Below are 20591 nucleotides of genomic sequence, written 5' to 3' on the forward strand. Positions count from 1 at the left end.
TAAACCCAACAAAAGCAATGAAGTATTACTAAATGGAGTGGAACAATTGAGTATGTAAATGTGAATGTGATATCGATTTAGAATACATGTAATTGTGCTTCTTAATAACCTTGTGATGAATTGATTTATGTATATTTTGTGTACGAGTCATGTACCATAATTGGAGCTTGAGGGTAGTATCCGAAACACCTGGTGTGACACCCGCATCACAATAAATGTAAACCCAGTCACTCCATGCAAACCCTTTGAGAAGGTGGGACATATATTTAGTAAAACAACATACTGCCAAAAACAAATTTGCAGAAATATTAGTACTGTTTAATTCAGTATCCATGAAGAAATGAAAATGCTAAAAATTCAAAGAAAGAAAAGCTTAATAAAGAAGACAGCGAAAAACTAGCTAAATGTACATTCGTGTCAATGTATGATGTATAATAAAATTAAAAGAGAAAACTTTAAATAAAATAATTAGCATTTATAAATAATGCATACAACCAGTGATCTTCGCCTCTCGCAAGCAGACTATAATGTCCATTCCTTCAACGGATGTCCGCCACCACTAAAACTTATTTAGTATACTCTTTAATGTTATTAATGGGTGGGTGACCATCGCTTTCTCTTTTCTATACTGCCCCAAAAGTAGTTCTTTTTTTTCTTTTTTTTCTTTTTTTAAAAATAAAAATAAAACATGTTTTATTGAAGAAGGAATTACTATTATTATTATTTTGCCTCTCTTTTGAAAACTACAAAGTTTTAGATGTTTAATTAACTATAAGCTGTTTTTTTTTTTTTTTTCTCTTTTAATATGGAGTTTTCCTGACAGTGGGTTGGCATCTAGTGGTAGGATCCTATCAATACTTAAAATGGTGGCGACTCACTATCCTTGCACCTGGTACATGCGTACTGCGTACAGCTATCTAGACCATTGAAATTCGTGGCCACCTTGAGAATAGAGAATATCTTTTAAATCAGATTGTTGAAGAAATCCAACCATCCAATTCATAGCCATGAAACGGACGGTTAAAAGTAAAAATAATGAGTGGTCCAACTTTCTAGGAAAAGAAGATCGAATGGTTAATATCATCTTCTATCCACAGATTTGTCAGAAAGTTGGACGGTCTAGATCCCCGTAAAACTGTACCATATGTGTACACTGGAAGAGTCACCACCAATTTTAAAAGGGTGGAGAAGTTTATAGGAATCCAACGCAAGATCACCAACCAAAAAACTAGCTGTCGTGGAGTAAACGACAGCCACCAATCAAATAAAGAGATAAAACGACTCACCTCAAGCTGCCACGTGTCAGGATCACGTTCCTAACCAGGCCTTGCTATGTGCACCACACACTCCACCCCATTTCCAGCATCCATACTATATCTTCCCTACACACACCACACCAAACGCTCAGAAATCTACACAATGGCAGCAGCAGCAGCAGCTACAGCCACCCTCTCCAGCGCTACCTTCAGATCATCCAACCTTCGCCGACAGCCAGCATCGAGCCTCCGAGCCCTCCCGAACGTGGGTCAGGCCCTGTTCGGCATCAAGGCAGGTCGTGGTGGGCGGATAACCGCAATGGCCGTCTACAAGGTGAAGTTGATTACACCAGCGGGGCCAATAGAATTTGATTGTCCGGACGATGTTTATATCGTGGACCAGGCAGAGGAGAACGGTATTGATCTTCCGTACTCATGCCGTGCGGGCTCTTGCTCGTCTTGTGCTGGGAAGATCCTTGAAGGGGAGGTTGACCAATCGGCTGGTAACTTCCTTGACGATGAACAGGTAGACCAGAATTTCGTTCTCACATGCATCGCTTACCCGCAATCTGATGTGGTGATTGAGACCCACAAGGAAGAGGAAGTGAGTTCTTGAATTCATCAGTTTTAGGTGGGACTTGGTAGGGATATGATGTCTAGGCTTCTTGGGCTTTTTGGGGGTTTTTTTTTTCTTCTCTTTTCCCATGCTTGAACTTTGAATCCTTCTTTGAGTATTAGTGTATTGCAATAATGTAATCATCCTCTCTCTTTTGGATTTGGACTTTAAGGCCTATCAATTCATCGCTTGTAGGTAATTAGTTTCACATGAAATGTTACTCTATCCACACAATTAAATGTCAAGTGTTTGTTATCAATGCGATCCGAATCCATCCCCACTACTTATATGATCTAACTAGTTATATATGGATTCGTTTCTATATATCAATGTAAGAAACTAGAGATGTACACGAGTCAAACTGAGTCAAGCTTGGCACAGCTTGGCTCGACTTGGCCAATAGCTAACCCTAGCTCGAACTTGGCTCGGCTTGGTCCTCGAGCTTGACTGGCCAATTCGGCTTGGTTTGGTCAGCAACTTGAGCTAGTTCGAGCCAAGTTCGAACCTGCGTGACATTTTCTCAAACACATACAGTGCATCTTCAATTTTTCACAGAATACAAAATAGTAATAGCAGTTTACAGGCATTTCATCAAACACTCGGTGAGTAGCATCAAAATCAAGATATGAAGGTAGTTTTATAATGCAATTTTTCCTTTTTTTCTTTTTTTTTTTTTGTAATAATTTGTTTCGTATTCATTCATTCTTGGCCACCAGCAATTCCGTAGAGAATGTATGCACCCAAAACAACACTTCGTTAAGTCATTTTATCAAACACTCAGAAAATAGCATCAATATCAAAATAACCAAGTCACTGAGCTGATTCGATCCAAGTTGATTCGAGTTGAGATTCGATCCGAGTTGAGTCAAGCTCGGGCAAGCTCAAACTCGACTCGAAATTTTTTTGAGCTCCAAAAATCAGCTCGATTCGATCCGAATCCGATTTCGAGTCGAAGCGAGTCGAGCTTTTCCGAGTCGAGTCGAGCGAGCTGACCGAGCTAACTCTACTCATTTACAGCTCTATAAGAAACTCCTAAAAATCTTACAATGTAGGATAGAGGTACATCTCAATTATGAGCAAGACCATTGGATGAGTTGAACCCATGAAACAAAGACTATTTCAATTGTTCATGGAGTAAGCTTTTTAATGGACCAACATTTCTCAATAAATAAATATTTCCTCATATAAGTATTAGTTTGTTTGATTGACCACACAACGCATGTCTCAAAAGGTGAGTGCCGTCTTCTCAACAATATGGACTAGTACCATTCTTTCCATTAATGTGGACTCGTGGCCTTCAAATGAAATGTAAAAATACATACCTAGAGATAGTGAGATTCCAAAGGATAGAGTCTACAAACTGAAATCTAGAATTGGATTTATATATATATATATATATATATATATATATATATATATATATATATATATATATATATATATATACACACATGGGCCACTCATACTAGGGCCACAAGTTGGATTGTCCAAATTCACTGTTTCTCTAGCAACACAACCTGCAAGGGTTTTACTTCTCCTAGCATTGTTGGTAGTTTACTATTCACTTGTGTCACAAGACTGCTTTTCCTTCCCTTTTTCTAACCAAACAAGCTTTAATTGTACACCAGTGGATAACTAGATCGCAAATATTCAGTCTGCACAGGTGCAACCGTGGTCCAGTGGTCCAGCCCACTCGTCTGTTGCACCCTATGTAACTGGACCATGCTCCAAAAATATGGTGAATAGACTAATTACAACCTTTCAATTTTATGACCTACAAATAGACATCAAAGAAGACATGCTACTAAAACCATATTCAAATGTAGACAAAAAAGAAAGAGACCCATCATTCGTGGCTAGGATCTACTGATTTATGATTTTCGATGATAGAACTATGGCCCCACTTGTAATAAATGCAAACATTGGCACTCCATGCAAATAGTCTGAGAAGGTGCACTACAGGAAAATCCTCCATGCCAAAAATGCCACTAAAAGTCCAAAAAACCACTGGTAATTTTTATTTTACTGGCGGTCGTACATGCATTGATGAAGGGGGGCGTCGCTTTATTATTTACTGGTGGCCGTATTTTTTTTTACCAGTGCTTTTGATGGCCTCTGCTATAACGGAGACCTTTACCGATGATTATTATCAATATTTATTTATTTATTATTTTTTATTTTATACACACACACACACCCCACACACTCACGCTGGTGGAATTCAAGGGTTCGAGTACCCATGGGTGGTGAAATTCCACAACGTGAGTGTGTGGGGTGTGAGTGCGTGTGTAAAATTATTATTTTTTAAAAGAGAGAGAGAGAGAGAGAGAGAGAGAGAGAGAGGACCCCGATGATTATTATCATTTACCGGTGCTTCTGCTAGCCATAGCTAAAGCTTGAGAAGCACTGGTAAAAGTATATTTAAGCGCCCCAAAAAGGTTGCCAAAACACTGGGAAAGATCTGCAGAAATGTTGGAAAAGGCCTATCGAAGCGTCGTTTAGATATATCAAATCGCCAGTAAAAGTATATTTAAGCAACGCAAAAATGTTGCCAGAACACCGGGAAATATATTTAAAAATGCTAGAAAAGGCCGGCCAAAGCATCTTTTAAATGTATCAAAGTGTCAACATACGTCGGTACAGATCTATTAAGGCACTAGTAAAAGGCTCCCGACAAGCCAAATATAATTCAAATGTCATGAAATGTTGATATATGCCATGGAAAATGCTTGAAAAACACTTAAATATATACTGGTAAAAATTGTTGACTGCTTGTAAAGATGCTAACCATGAGTTAATTTTTTTCTTAATCTATTTGATTGTTTATATTTAATTGGAACCTGTATTTTTTAAAAAAATAAAATTGAGAACCTAAAAATGGTACACAACACAATTAAAAATTAATACCAAATAAATTGTATTACTTTACAATGAAAAATGTATAATATTTACAATAACATGTTGAATTCTGCGAGATGGATGTGCTTATCCCAACTGCCCTTGAAAAATGTATAATATTTACAATAACATGTTGTTATAAGCGAATTCTAGGCAGTTTGGACCAGCACATCCATCTCGCAAAATTTGCTTATAACAACAGTTTTCAAATTAGCATTGGCATGGCACCGTTTGAAGCTCTATACGGGCGACCCTGTCGAGCACCACATTGCTGGGCTGAAGTTGGAGAAAAGAGCTTATTGGGACCAGAGATGGTTCAGGAGCCTATGGAGAAGATAGACCTAATTCGAAGGCGTTTGTGTACGGCTCAGAGCAAGCAAAAGAGCTACGCCGGCAATCATAGGCAGGATCTGGAATTTGCAGTCGGTGATCACGTATTCTTGAAGATCTCTCCTATAAGGGGCGTCATGCGATTTGGAAGTAAAGGGAAGCTCTCTCCCCAATTTATTGGGCCTTTCGAGATCATGGACAGGGTCGGAGCTGTAGCCTATTGTCTTACTCTTCTACCAAAATTCGCTAACGTTCATAACGTCTTCCACGTATTCATATTGAGGAAGTATGAACCAAATGTGTCTCACATCATCAACTGGGATGAGGTCAAGTTAAATGACGATGTTAGTTACATCGAAGCCCTAGTTCGCATATTGAACCACAAGGAGCAAATTCTACACACCAAAATCATTCCATTAATGAACGTTCTTTGGTCACGTCACGGAGTCGAGGAAGCAACATGGGAGCGGCAAGTGAATATGGAAGAGAAGTACCCACACCTTTTTGCCGACCTCACTCAAGTACAATTTCAAGGATGAAATTTTTTTTAGGAGGGGAGATTGTAATGACCCTCAAATATTTTTATCGTGAATTTCAACTTGAAATGGGACCAACCACCCCACTTTCCAACACTATGAACTAACATAAATCCGGTAGCAATATCCCAATCCCAAGAAAGATTCTATCTTCCTTTAAACACACATTGGGATTGCTAATTTACACGTCGAAAATAGAAACTAACAGCCCCAATTAAAATGATCAATACTCATGAAGAGTAAATCCTCAAGTAGGACCCCTTGCAGGAACAAGGATTGATTAATCTTCAGTCCAAAGTAGTTAACAAACCTAGTACAAGAAACGTGTGACTCAGATTTCACCCACGAACGATCAGGACCTACGATAATCTACTATTAAGGATCTTAAACCCTCAAAAAGTAAATATTTAACCAATTGAACCTACCAACTCTTAATCTGTAGCCATTAAAGGACCGTCTAAGACCAATGGACGGTATTGATCATCCTGGATCATGACGTGGGCCCCACTCTGATCTGTGCATGTACACAGATAATGTGCACACGCCATGCATGATACCCAAGTATCGGGTCAAATGATCTTTGACCCGATAAAAGCCAAAACTCCAGCGAGAATTCAAAAAAAAAAAAAAAAAAAAAACTTCTCCCGCCCGACGCCCGTTTAAACCGAACCCCTATTTGACGATGTTAACGACGTTCATCCGAATATAGTAGCTTGATCCAAGTCGTCCATCTGATAGAAAGGGTCCCACCGACCCTAACCATGCCTAGATTTACGATTGAAAGTCTTCTACGCGAGCTCGAGCAACGACCGGTCAGGCGTTGTGAAAGGAAGATGCTGACGAAGAGAGTATAGCCACATACGCCATCCTGTTGGCGAATCCGACCATTGGAAACCGTCGATCGGAAGCCATGTACGCAAGGGAGTCCTCGTTAGCCTTATGGTTTCCGAAAACACATTCCTACCCGGCAGAAAGTAGAAAGAATCTTTCCTTAATAAGGAAAGATGCATCTCGTCCATTCATGGACGCCTTAAAGCTTCTCTCAAGGTCATCCTGAGTGTTGAGATTATGGTTCTGTGAAATTACCCTAGCAAACAAGAAAATTGCGAGATTTTAGAGTGACGGTGGGTTTTTCCCTTGTGGAGTGGCTGTCTTAATCAACAGCTAGCCCTCCTTGCACCGTGAGATGGTCCCCACATTACTGTTAGGACATATCAGGACCATCCAAACGGCCCTAATCTGTGGATAAATTGTCCCATGTGAAAACGCCATTAACAGTCTACCATCTTCTCCAATCTGGTCGTTGGACCCACATCCCATAAAGTTATTCCTTTCACACATCCAGACTGTTCATCATATGACCCATCACATGTAAAGCCCATTAGGATCGCTCTTATAGACCCACGCACTAGATCTAATACATGGAATGGCCCTACTGACAAGCCATTCTCGGCTAAACCGTTTTACTTCCACGCTAATCTTCGTGATTAGCTGTGGAACTCTCCAGAATTAGAATGGATATAAATAGTCGTGGGTTAGTGTAACGACCTCAGTTTTAGGTGCCTAGTGGCATACGTTTGTACATATTATTATCATCCCTAATCATAATAGAAGCACTTAATTTCGAGGACGAAATTATCTTTAAGGGGGGTAGATTGTAACACCCCGTACTTTCCAGTACTCGGGTGTTACCGTATAACCAAACTTAGTATAAATACAAACCATGCTTAAGTAAACATTCGCGTTCATCTTAGTTTAAATTTGATGGTTAAAATAGTCCCCATCCATATAATGACCCATCTGTCCGTTGGCGCTCCAGTAATATTTAATAAGTATATTTTCTTTATTTATTATATTATAAACGTTACACAAACATAGATCAAAAAAAAAATTTATAGATGTATTTCGATAATCTATTTAACATATAGAAATGTATAAAAATGTATTGTAATACAGTGATACGTGTATATTTAATGTATATAAAATATTATGAAAATAATATTATATTAACATAGTGGATAATAATTTTATAATATATAATTGAGTTATAAATATTAACATAGTATTAAACAAGTGTACAAAAATTATTAGATATTTTAATAAGATGGTATATTATTTAACGATGTGATTTTAAAAGAGATATTGTACAATTTTCAATTCATACATATGAGTAATATGATATTGTATATTAGGAATGATATATTAATAAATATATGATCAATAGCATATATATAGTAGTATGTTAATATTAGAAATTATATATATATATATGTATGAGTTTTTAATTATTTTAACTAAAAGTAATATATAAAAGTAATTAAATTTATATTAATATTAGTATTGTTTAATAATATATGATGAAAGCCTTACAAATAGCCCTTTCAGGACCTTTTACAGTTGACGTTCAATTTCGGGGTGATCTGACCATTAGATTGACGAGAATCCACCATTAGGGCGTGAAACCTAAAAGTATGGCCCACTTGTACCTTGGATCTGCCCCACCTTTGGTAAAAGGCCGTGGCAGGGCCCACCAAATAGGATGAAGAGTGCAGATTTATCAAAAACATCATGGTGGGACCCACTTGATGGGCTGTGTCACGCCCCGAAATTCGGTACCCGAGTTGGCCAGACCCGACTCTGAATCTCAGGTCATGATTTAATATTAAACATTCACAACCACACTTAATTAATCCCATTGCAATAACAACGTTCATCAAATACAACCTTTAACTATTACAGCCTGAACTCACTTCTGAATTCTTATTATACATTTTTTTTCATCGGTACAAATAAAAGATAAGTAAATTGATGATTAGATCTTCACTCCACTTTGCCCTTGACTAAACTCTGATGCCCTGAAACACTGTTATTTTGGGTATGAGCACAACTGCTCGTGGGATCTTATCCAACCAAATCTGAAATTTCTAGATTTATATTAAACAAATAAATAATAAAATTACTTTCTTGAAATTCAAAACATGAATCAAAATATTGAATATTAAATATGACATGAATGCAATGTTGGAATCATAAAGACGTACTGAATGTTACACTATCATGAATTCAATAATAAAATTAAATAATCATCACATCTTACAACACCGTACTTAGGTGTATGGTTACGTTGCATTAACGCCCACACACTAGTACCTCGTGGTGAGGAACCCATTTATTCGTTAGCTGGTCAGACTACTGCTCCAGTTGTACCTCTGACGTATGTCCGCGCACACAATTGTACTCATACGCCGTACACAAAGGAGACTCCGAAGGATCCAACAGATTCTAGGGTCTTTCACCCAAGGGACACGATTGCCCTACTTGCTGGCTTTAGGATCTTTCACCCAAGGGACACGATTGCCCTACTTGCTAATACCACAATCATTTTCTCATTTTTCTTTCTTTTTCCATAATTTCGTAATCAGTATGGATGAATGCATGTCATGAATTATTCTAAAATCAGTAGCGAAATAATTTAATTATTTAAATCCCGATACAACAATGCAAGTTCTATACAAATGTGCGAAAATTCGATGCCGTAAAAAAAACTCAATTTCTGAAATTTACTGGAACATCAAGCTATCTTCTTTGCCCTTAAGAAAACCAAAATTTAGAATCAATTTAATTAATATTATTTTAAACCAATTAATTTAAATCAATTACTTTAACACAGATTTAAGGTCTAAATCTTAACACCAAATTTCAGAAATAAAAGTTAGATTAAAATCTAACTTTACAAGTTAATCAGATTCAGTAAATGCTAAAATTTAAAAAAGTAGACATTAGGTATAAAGGAATTTGACAATAGTAATTTAAAGTCATTATGTCAAATAAATAAATTTTCTAAAATACATAAAATCAGAAAGTTCATAAATGGAGGAGAAGAATCACCCACCTGATATTTGGACCGTCGATTTCTAGACTAAACCATACGCCCACGACCTACTTAGCGTCGCATGCTAGACCTGACCCACGCTTACGCTCTCAACGAGTTTCTCCCACTGACGCAACACATAGCATTAACTTGCTGTCTACACTTGCTGGATGCGTGAGAAGTTGAGTTTCAGGACACCATCTACCAAAAGAAAATAACACCTAAGTGGTCTATTTAATGAATGGTTTGGATTTCAGGTTAGTCTATTTAACCATAGCTGTTTCCAATCAAGGTTTTCTACTATTCGTGTTGTTGGGCTGATATGGTATGTAAGATGAATTACTGTTTTACCATCTAAAATATCAACAATATAAATTTTTATTTCTAATTAATAATTTTAGATATCATTTTATTAAAACTTTAATAATTTAAATACTTAAATAAAATATTATTTTTACTATTATTTAATTTAGGAATTACACTGAAATAATGTACAAGAAATTTTATTTAAATTCTAACTTTAATTAAATTAATTTTTTTACTTAAATAATGTTAAATATTAGCATCAAAATATTTATTATTTTTATTCACTAAATTATAAAATTAAAATTTTTATTTTATTTATCACATAAACTTGACAAATACACACACACACACATATTGAAATAACTTGATTATTTTATAACAAATTTTAATTTCTCTTTGATAATTCATTGAGAATGTATATTTAGGTTTAATCGATAAATTATTTAAATTTTAATTTAAATAAAAATTTTGAACTACAAGGAAAAGATTTTTTTTTTAAGTTAAAAATCTAATATTATACTTTATTAAAATTTTAATTTAATAAAGTTTTAAATATACATTAATCACTAAAATTCCAAAATATAGAAATCTAATCAATTTAGTTTCAATTCTAAAATTTTAAAAATTTTCTTAAACTTAAGTTCATTTAAATTTAATTTAATTAACTCTTCAAATTTTAGAATTAAAATTTGGATTTTAATTTTTACAGAACAAAAATTATCACACTGATTTATATAATATAACATTAATAATGTAATTAAATTATTATTTAATAATTTAAAATTTATTATTATTATTATTTTTATCTAACTATTTAAATCTAAATTCAGAATTTTATTATTATTTATTTTTAAATCTAAATTGAATAAGGTTAAGGAAGATATTAGTTTGGACTTTGGATACTATTATTATTATATAAATTATTTGTTACAACATTATTTCAGTATAATTAACCTTATTTTATAATTGACTATCTAAATTAATAAATTTGCTTTTGTTTGATACATTTAATATAATTATTATATTACTTTTATGTTAAATTGTTAATATCATCATTTACATAATTTTTTTTAAAAAAAGATAATAAATTATATTTATTACAACTTTTATATATTATCAAATAAAACTTTTCTATTTTGTTACTTATAACATAATCATATAAATAATATTAAATATTTATGTATTAATTATGTAATATAATGTTATCTTACACATATTTACTTTAATTATGTTATATATTTTGTCATTATTTTTTTTTTGTAACCTACAATTATATTGTATTACTACTATATTATTATGAAACATAATATTTATATTTTACTATACCTTAATAATCTTATAAACCTTTTTATTTTATTTTATTTTATTTTATTATATATCTTATTATATGTCATATTAATACTGATTACATATTACAATTATACAATTTATAATTTGTTATTATTATTATTATATATTTTTATTTTTATTTTCATAATCATATTTGCTTATATATACTTATCAATCTTACATCACTTATATTCACAATTCTGCATAATGAATCATTAATACTTTAAATAATTAATTACATATTCTATTTGTACTGTAAAATATTGTAGGATATTATAATTTATTTGAAATTTAATTTAAAATTTTTATTATTTTTTTTTCTTAACAAAACATTTAAGAATTAATAAATTAATCTTAAATAAACTATTTATTTTATTCTATAAATTTATTTTATTTTATTTATCTATAAATTATTTCAGTATTAAATATTTAAAATAGAATAAAATAGAAATTCCTAAATGCGTAGATTCCTTACATAAAAAATAAAATAAAATTAACTAACAATAATATTTCTACGAAAATTTGGATTAAATAGATATAATAAAATTGAAAATGGTAAATTTCAGATTAAGATCACCTACCTTAAAGTCTGACGATCCGGCCTCGCTTTAATCTCTCTCTCTTGATTTACAGCGCTCTCTCTCTCTCTCACTCTAATTTTTTTTATTTGATTGATTCCTTTGATTCTTTCTCTCTCTCTTTTTTTTATATAAAAGGATGCGTAATGGAATAGAGGAGTGGGAATCATGGAATGGTTTCATTTAGTGGGAGGTTCGGCGGCCATTACCGTACAAAACGGAAGGAAAGTGGAAAAAGTGGTTTAGTCGTGCGGAAGATATAACTTTCATTTTTTTATTTTATTTTTATTTTTAAGATATAGTGGGTCCCACTAACAATAATTTAAATCTACTCCATCCATCATCTCGGCCTGGCCAAGAAAAGATATAAGGCAAAAAATGAGGCTGATCTGAAACACAGGTGAGCCACACACAAGCGGACGGTGGGGTTGGTTCCCACAAAAAAATGGGTTGTTCTCGATTTTTATTTTATTTTTTAACAACAATCTAGTGGTTAAGATCAGATTAATCTCAGTGCACAGTCAATAGTTGATGTTGGCTAGATTTGGATTAGTTAATAATTAAACACGTGGTCTTAAGTATATGAGTTGAGAGAGTGCATCATAAATAAACTTATATATATTCTACCAAAATCATGTAATCATTAATGACATTAATTAATAGTTCACACTAAGCAAAACGATCACACATTAACGGTCACAATTTACATGAGCCGATAGATGCATGTGTGCATGGGTGAGTGGATGTATGCATGGGTCTATGTGTGTATACTCCAATGAAGGCAATTGTACATACATATATGTGTACGCATGTGTACCAAAATTCTGGGTCATTACATTCTACCACCCTTATAAGAATTTCGTCCCCGAAATTCAAGCACACCCACCAAAAGGGCTGATAAGGATACTTTTTATAATCAACTGTGTGTTTACTACATTCCATGTATAGTAGTTTTGTGTGAGTACAAGCGTGTGTAAATTATTATACAATTTTGGGTTATTACAATCTACCCACCTTACGGGAATCTCGTCCCCAAGATTCGATCGTACCCACAACCACACTTTCACTGCGCACTCTGATGTGCTTAAGCATGCGCAACTAAAAGGATATACTAACAACATACACAAGTTAAGAACAAACAACATTTACATCATAAGCAATAATATACAACAAGGATAAACATAAGTTGCACCCTATCGTTAGTATGTTTGGGTTTGTGCAAACAAATATAACTTCAAGTTCTCTAAAATCCACTCATAAGCTCGGTTACAACCCCTATTTAAACTCATAAAAACTTTAATTAAATTCTATTTAAGCACAGTGATAAAAGCTAATTTCGATTTCTCTAAAATTCATACTTAAGCACTAGTGTAACCCATACCTAAGGTCTTCAGTATAGATCTAATCCTTAAGCTCTGATACTAATCTGTCATGCCCCGAAATTCGGTACCCGAGTTGGCCAGACCCGACTCCGAATCTCAGGTCATGATTTAATATTAAACATTCACAACCACACTTAATTAATCCCATTGCAATAACAACGTTCATCAAATACAACCTTTAACTATTACAGCCTGAACTCACTTCTAAATTCTTATTATACATTTTTTTTTCATCGGTACAAATAAAAGATAAGTAAATTGATGATTAGATCTTCACTCCACTTTGCCCTTGACTAAACTCTGATGCCCTGAAACACTGTTATTTTGCGTATGAGCATAACCGCTCGTGGGATCTTATCCAACCAAATCTGAAATTTCTAGATTTATATTAAACAAATAAATAATAAAATTACTTTCTTGAAATTCAAAACATGAATCAAAATATTGAATATTAAATATGACATGAATGCAATGTTGGAATCATAAAGACGAACTGAATGTTACACTATCATGAATTCAATAATAAAATTAAATAATCATCACATCTTACAACACCGTACTTAGGTGTATGGTTACGTTGCATTAACGCCCACACACTAGTACCTCGTGGTGAGGAACCCATTTATTCGTTACCTAGTCAGACTACTGCTCCAGTTGTACCTCTGACGTATGTCCGCGCACACAATTGTACTCATACGCCGTACACAAAGGAGACATGATTGCCCTACTTATTAGCTTTAAGGTCTCTCACCCAAGGGACACGATTGCCCTACTTGCTAGCTTTAGAGTCTCTCACCCAAGGGACACGATTGCCCTACTTGCTAATACCACAATCATTTTCTCATTTTTCTTTCTTTTTCATAATTCCTTAATCAGTAGAGATGAATGCATGTCATGAATTATTTCAAAATCAGTAGTGAAATAATTTAATTATTTAAATCCCGATACAACAATGCAAGTTCTATACAAATGTGCGAAAATTCGATGCCGTAAAAAAAACTCAATTTCTGAAATTTACTGGAACATCAAGCTATCTTCTTTGCCCTTAAGAAAACTAAAATTTAGAATCAATTTAATTAATATTATTTTAAACCAATTAATTTAAATCAATTACTTTAACATAGATTTAAGGTCTAAATCTTAACACAAATTTCAGAAATAAAAGTTAGATTAAAATCTAACTTTACAAGTTAATCAGATTCAGTAAATGCTAAAATTTAGAAAAGTAGACATTAGGTATAAAGGAATTTGACAATATTAATTTAAAGTCATTATGTCAAATAAATAAATTTTCTAAAATACATAAAATCAGAAAGTTCATAAATGGAAGAGAATCACCCACCTGATATTTGGACTGTCGATTTCTGGACTAAACCATACGCCCATAACCTACTTAGCGTCGCATGCTAGACCTGGCCCATGCTTACGCTCTCAGCGAGTTTCTCCCACTGACGCAACACATAGCATTAACTTGCTGTCTACACTTGCTGGATGCATGAGAAGTTGAGTTTCAGGACACCATCTACCAAAAGAAAATAACACCTAAGTGGTCTATTTAATGAATGGTTTGGATTTCAGGTTAGTCTATTTAACCATAGCTGTTTCCAATCAAGGTTTTCTACTGTTCGTGTTGTTGGGCTGATATGGTATGTAAGATGAATTACTGTTTTACCATCTAAAATATCAACAATATAAATTTTTATTTCTAATTAATAATTTTAGATATCATTTTATTAAAACTTTAATAATTTAAATACTTAAATAAAATATTATTTTTACTATTATTTAATTTAGAAATTACACTGAAATAATGTACAAGAAATTTTATTTAAATTCTAACTTTAATTAAATTAATTTTTTTTACTTAAATAATGTTAAATATTAGCATCAAAATATTTATTATTTTTATTCACTAAATTATAAAATTAAAATTTTTATTTTATTTATCACATAAACTTGACAAATACACACACACACACACACACACACACATATTGAAATAACTTGATTATTTTATAACAAATTTTAATTTCTCTTAGATAATTCATTGAGAATGTATATTTAGGTTTAATCGATAAATTATTTAAATTTTAATTTAAATAAAAATTTTGAACTACAAGGAAAAGATTTTTTTTTTTTTTTTTTAAGTTAAAAATCTAATATTATACTTTATTAAAATTTTAATTTAATAAAGTTTTAAATATACATTAATCACTAAAATTCCAAAATATAGAAAACTAATCAATTTAGTTTCAATTCCAAAATTTTAAAAATTTTCTTAAACTTAAGTTCATTTAAATTTAATTTAATTAACTCTTCAAATTTTAGAATTAAAATTTGAATTTTAATTTTTACAGAACAAAAATTATCACACTGATTTATATAATATAACATTAATAATGTAATTAAATTATTATTTAATAATTTAAAATTTATTATTATTATTATTTTTATCTAACTATTTAAATCTAAATTCAGAATTTTATTATTATTTATTTTTAAATCTAAATTGAATAAGGTTAAGGAAGATATTAGTTTGGATTTTGGATACTATTATTATTATATAAACTATTTGTTACAACATTATTTCAGTATAATTAACCTTATTTTATAATTGACTATCTAAATTAATAAATTTACTTTTGTTTGATACATTTAATATAATTATTATATTACTTTTATGTTAAATTGTTAATATCATCATTTACATAATTTTTTTAAAAAAAATAATAAATTATATTTATTACAACTTTTATATATTATCAAATAAAACTTTTCTATTTTGTTACTTATAACATAATCATATAAATAATATTAAATACTTATGTATTAATTATGTAATATAATGTTATCTTACACATATTTACTTTAATTATGTTATATATTTTGTCATTATTTTTTTTTTGTAACCTACAATTATATTGTATTACTACTATATTATTATGAAACATAATATTTATATTTTACTATACCTTAATAATCTTATAAACCTTTTTATTTTATTTTATTTTATTTTATTATATATCTTATTATATGTCATATTATTACTGATTACATATTACAATTATACAATTTATAATTTGTTATTATTATTATTATATATTTTTATTTTTATTTTCATAATCATATTTGCTTATATATACTTATCAATCTTACATCACTTATATTCACAATTCTGCATAATGAATCATCAATACTTTAAATAATTAATTATATATTCTATTTGTACTGTAAAATATTGTAGGATATTATAATTTATTTGAAATTTAATTTAAAATTTTTATTATTATTTTTTCTTAACAAAACATTTAAGAATTAATAAATTAATCTTAAATAAACTATTTATTTTATTCTATAAATTTATTTTATTTTATTTATCTATAAATTATTTCAGTATTAAATATTTAAAATAGAATAAAATAGAAATTCCTAAATGCGTAGATTCCCTACATAAAAAATAAAATAAAATTAACTAACAATAATATTTCTACGAAAATTTGGATTAAATAGATATAATAAAATTGAAAATGGTAAATTTCAGATTAAGATCACCTACCTTAAAGTCTGACGATCCGGCCTCGCTTTAATCTCTCTCTCTTGATTTACAGCGCTCTCTCTCTCTCCCACTCTAATTTTTTTTATTTGATTGATTCCTTCGATTCTTTCTCTCTCTCTTTTTTTTATTATAAAAGGATGCGTAATGGAATAGAGGAGTGAGAATCATGGAACGGTTTCATTTAGTGGGAGGTTCGGCGGCCATTACCGTACAAAACGGAAGGAAAGTGGAAAAAGTGGTTTAGTCGTGCGGAAGATATAACTTTCATTTTTTATTTTATTTTTATTTTTAAGATATAGTGGGTCCCACTAACAATAATTTAAATCTACTCCATCCATCATCTCGGCCTGGCCAAGAAAAGATATAAGGCAAAAAATGAGGCTGATCTGAAACACAGGTGAGCCACACACAAGCGGACGGTGGGGTTGGTTCCCACAAAAAAATGGGTTGTTCTCGATTTTTATTTTATTTTTTAACAACAATCTAGTGGTTAAGATCAGATTAATCTCAGTTAGAGGTGGGCATCGAGCCGAGTCGAGTCGAGTTAGGCCAAGCTTGGCTTGGCTTGTCCATGGTGTACTCGAGTTCGAGCTCGAGCTCGAGCTCGGCCTCGAGCTCAACATTGAAGCTTGGCTTGTTTGCCAAAGCTGTCGAGTCGAGTTCGAGTCGAGCTAGTGGTTCGAGTCGAGTCGAGTTTACCTCGAGTCGAGCTCAAGCTTGTTCATATCATTCATCATAGGTTAAGTTATTAAAATTTTTGCTAAAAAATACAAATTAAATGCCACATTACTAAGACATAAATGATAACCTTTAAATACTATTAATATCATACCACAAAAAATATAATTTGTCCTCAACAATCAAAATCAACATCAATTTAAAATAGTTAAAATATATAAAAAATTGTTAGATCCGTTCATGAAAATTTTCAAAGCTTTTATTCCTTCAAGCATTCTGGCCCGCATTTTCAATTTCATTCTCCTCTTCATACTCTTCAGCATCAAAAGTGTTACCACCCCAAACTGGATGCAACCAATCTTGCGTACATATCAGTGCTTCAACTGTATTCGAGGCGAGTGAGCTTCGATACTTGCTAACTACCCTGCTGCCAATGCTAAAAGCTGATTCTGATGCCACGGTCGAAATTGGAATTGATAAAATGTCTCGTGCCATTAACGAAAGTCTAGGGTATTCACGAGCTCGAGACTTCCACCATTGCAAAACATTAAAATCATTATCTTTTATCCTTATGACTTGTTCCTTTAAATACTTGTCCACTTCGGATTCAGTTTTTTGCGTATCCGTTTCTTCTTCGTCTAAAAAAGACATAAAGTTACGAAGTTGCTCGCCCGTAGTAGAAGAACTATCCGCAGTTTGAGAAGTACCTATTGCACTTGATGGATCGGCCGAATTATCATCATATGATGCGAACAGCTCTTCAATTGCAGCATTAATAATGGCGGTCTCCGCTGAAACTCTTTCGGAACTGGAATAAAGCGATCTGAAAACAAATCTAACCATTGCCATCTTACATCGTGGATCCAGGACAACTGCAATGCCCATTAACAAGTGGCATTCAGCCCAATACTTATCAAATTTCATCTGCATTCCTAGAGCCATCGCTTTTAAAAATTCTGGACCATCGGCAGCACATTTTTTAAGCACATTCATAATGAAAATAATTTCAGGAAGAAATAAATTTGCCGTGGGATACTTATTTCCTGAAAAAATCTTCGTGCAGTTGTAAAAAACTTTGAGAAACCTATGAACATCTTCAGCTTTCTTCCAGTCTTCATCACTTGGCACATATGCATACATTTTATCACGTGCCGCAAGTTCAGGGAATGCAACTTTAAATTGTAAAGCCGTATCCAACATTTCATAAGTAGAATTCCAGCGAGTGCAGACATCTAACTTCAACTGCTGTTTAGATTTCAAATCCAAACGTTGGATTATGTCATTCCACGTACTCATTCTTGAAGGTGACCCCCTTATATATTTAATGCTATCTCGTATGTTTGCAATCATCGAATCAATTGCTTTCAGCCCTTCTTGCACGATCAAGTTGAGTATGTGAGCACAACATCTAACTTGAAATATTTTACCTTCGAAAAATAAATTTCCAGCAGCCTTGAACTGAGTACGTAAGAAAGAAATCAACGTATCGTTGGACGAGGCATTATCTAAAGTAATTGAAGAAATTTTCTTTTCAATGCCCCACTCAACAAGACGGTTGTAAATGCAATCGGACAGTACCACACCGATATGAGGAGGAGGAACATGACGGAAGTTTAAAATCTTCTTTTGTAGTTTCCAATCCGCATCAACGAAGTGTGCAGTCAATGACATATATCCCTTTCTCTGATTTGAGGCCGTCCACATATCAGATGTCAAACTTATTCTGGATACGGATTCCAGGAGAGCTTTCAAGTTAGCTTTCTCAATGGCATACATCTTCATGCACTCTCTTTTCACAGTATATCGAGAGGCCTTCTCACATCTGGGATATAGAAATTTACAAAATCCCATAAAAACCTTGCTTTCCACCATGCTGAATGGCTTCTCATTGACTATCACTAACCTCGCAAACCACTCATTTAATTTATCCGGGTCATACTTATACGTTGAGAGTACAGCTTTAGAGTCGTCATCTTCAGAAATATTAAATGAAAGTAGTTGCTGGACTCCACCCTTCGATGTTCTTGGTTTCTTCACACATTTATGTAGATGCCTCTGATAGTGAGTTGTAGAAGAACCAGAATGCTTGCTATAAAGAGTCTTACAAAACTTGCATCTAATCTTAATAGAACCATCTGGTTGCGTGATCTCATCAACAGATTCCCATATCATCGATCTTTTTTTCCTTTCATAGAACCTGAAGCTGTTTCAACTTTGTTCTCTAATTTTTCTTCATCCACGGAAAAAGAAGAATTGATTGACGCATCAGGGCCAGGAGTACTTGGGTTTTCTTCAGTAGTCATCTAAAAATCAAAAGTTAATAAGAGTAGGGTAAGATCATGGATTTTATAAGTTGAAGAAATCAGTCAATGACATTTTTATGTATATATAAATATATAATACAAATAATATCGAGCCCCTCCATAAACTGTAAGACACAAGTGTCTCAAATAATCTCCTAATAAATAAATTTACCAGGATACATACATAACACAATTTTATATTGTATTGTATGGAAAAAAAATAATTTGTATAATATTTTTTCTATTAATTTAATATTTTAGTCATGTAAAAATATTATTATTATGATCTTACCACTTATATTCAAATATAAAAATGGTTAGTCAAGTTACTTTTTTTTTTTTTTTTTTTGTAAATCAAAGAGAGATTGTAATTTGTAATTATTGTATTTTTATGATATCTTACAGCCAGTAATTCTAATTAAGTCAATTACTGCCAACATAGTTGCCTTCCCATGTACTTTTTATACAATTGTCTAAATATTGATGACTTATTAACCAAACAAGTGGCATGCATGTATGTCAATCATGACCATCTAAAACAGCTCACTTAGGATACGGCCTTACCTATAAGGTTTGGACCATAGATGATCACCTTTTTAATTTTCCATTTGCTGGCCATACTTAGATAATCAAGACCATTTGATCAGTGTGACTATTGGGGGCCGTGATTTGGGCACCGTAGATCAACGTAAGTGTACGTCGTCGTGGATGAAAGAGAAATCATCACCTGCATTTAGTTTTTTCCCATGGGATCCACCCTCATTGAGTTACCATCCAAAAATCAGATTAGTTGAACAATCCTGGCCTTTGATTCTTGAACACTTGTTATATTATCTAATAATCTCAGTTTTCAGTTCATGACACATAAAATCCGGTACCCAATATTTGAATGGTTTCATTTGAATTATTTGTATACCAATGTAAACGGAGAGAGAGATGGGAAATTAATTGA

General features: G+C 32.5%; 2 protein-coding genes across 2 annotated transcripts; one reads left to right on the plus strand and one right to left on the minus strand.

The window, feature by feature from the left end:
- Positions 1–1343: 1343 nt before the first annotated feature.
- On the plus strand, positions 1344–1910 carry LOC131237454 (ferredoxin-A-like). Its single transcript, XM_058235222.1, has one exon. The coding sequence runs from the start codon at positions 1420–1422 to the stop codon at positions 1870–1872; it is 453 nt and encodes a 150-aa protein (XP_058091205.1). The 5' UTR covers positions 1344–1419; the 3' UTR covers positions 1873–1910.
- A 15693-nt stretch (positions 1911–17603) lies between these two features.
- On the minus strand, positions 17604–19508 carry LOC131227060 (zinc finger BED domain-containing protein RICESLEEPER 2-like). Its single transcript, XM_058222767.1, has 3 exons — positions 18764–19508; positions 18044–18706; positions 17604–17680 (listed from the first exon to the last, which is right to left on the minus strand). The coding sequence occupies exons 1-3, from the start codon at positions 19506–19508 to the stop codon at positions 17604–17606; spliced, it is 1485 nt and encodes a 494-aa protein (XP_058078750.1).
- Positions 19509–20591: the final 1083 nt, after the last annotated feature.

This window comes from Magnolia sinica, chromosome 2 (assembly GCF_029962835.1).
Source record: "Magnolia sinica isolate HGM2019 chromosome 2, MsV1, whole genome shotgun sequence".
In the NCBI taxonomy this organism is placed as follows: Eukaryota; Viridiplantae; Streptophyta; class Magnoliopsida; order Magnoliales; family Magnoliaceae; genus Magnolia; species Magnolia sinica.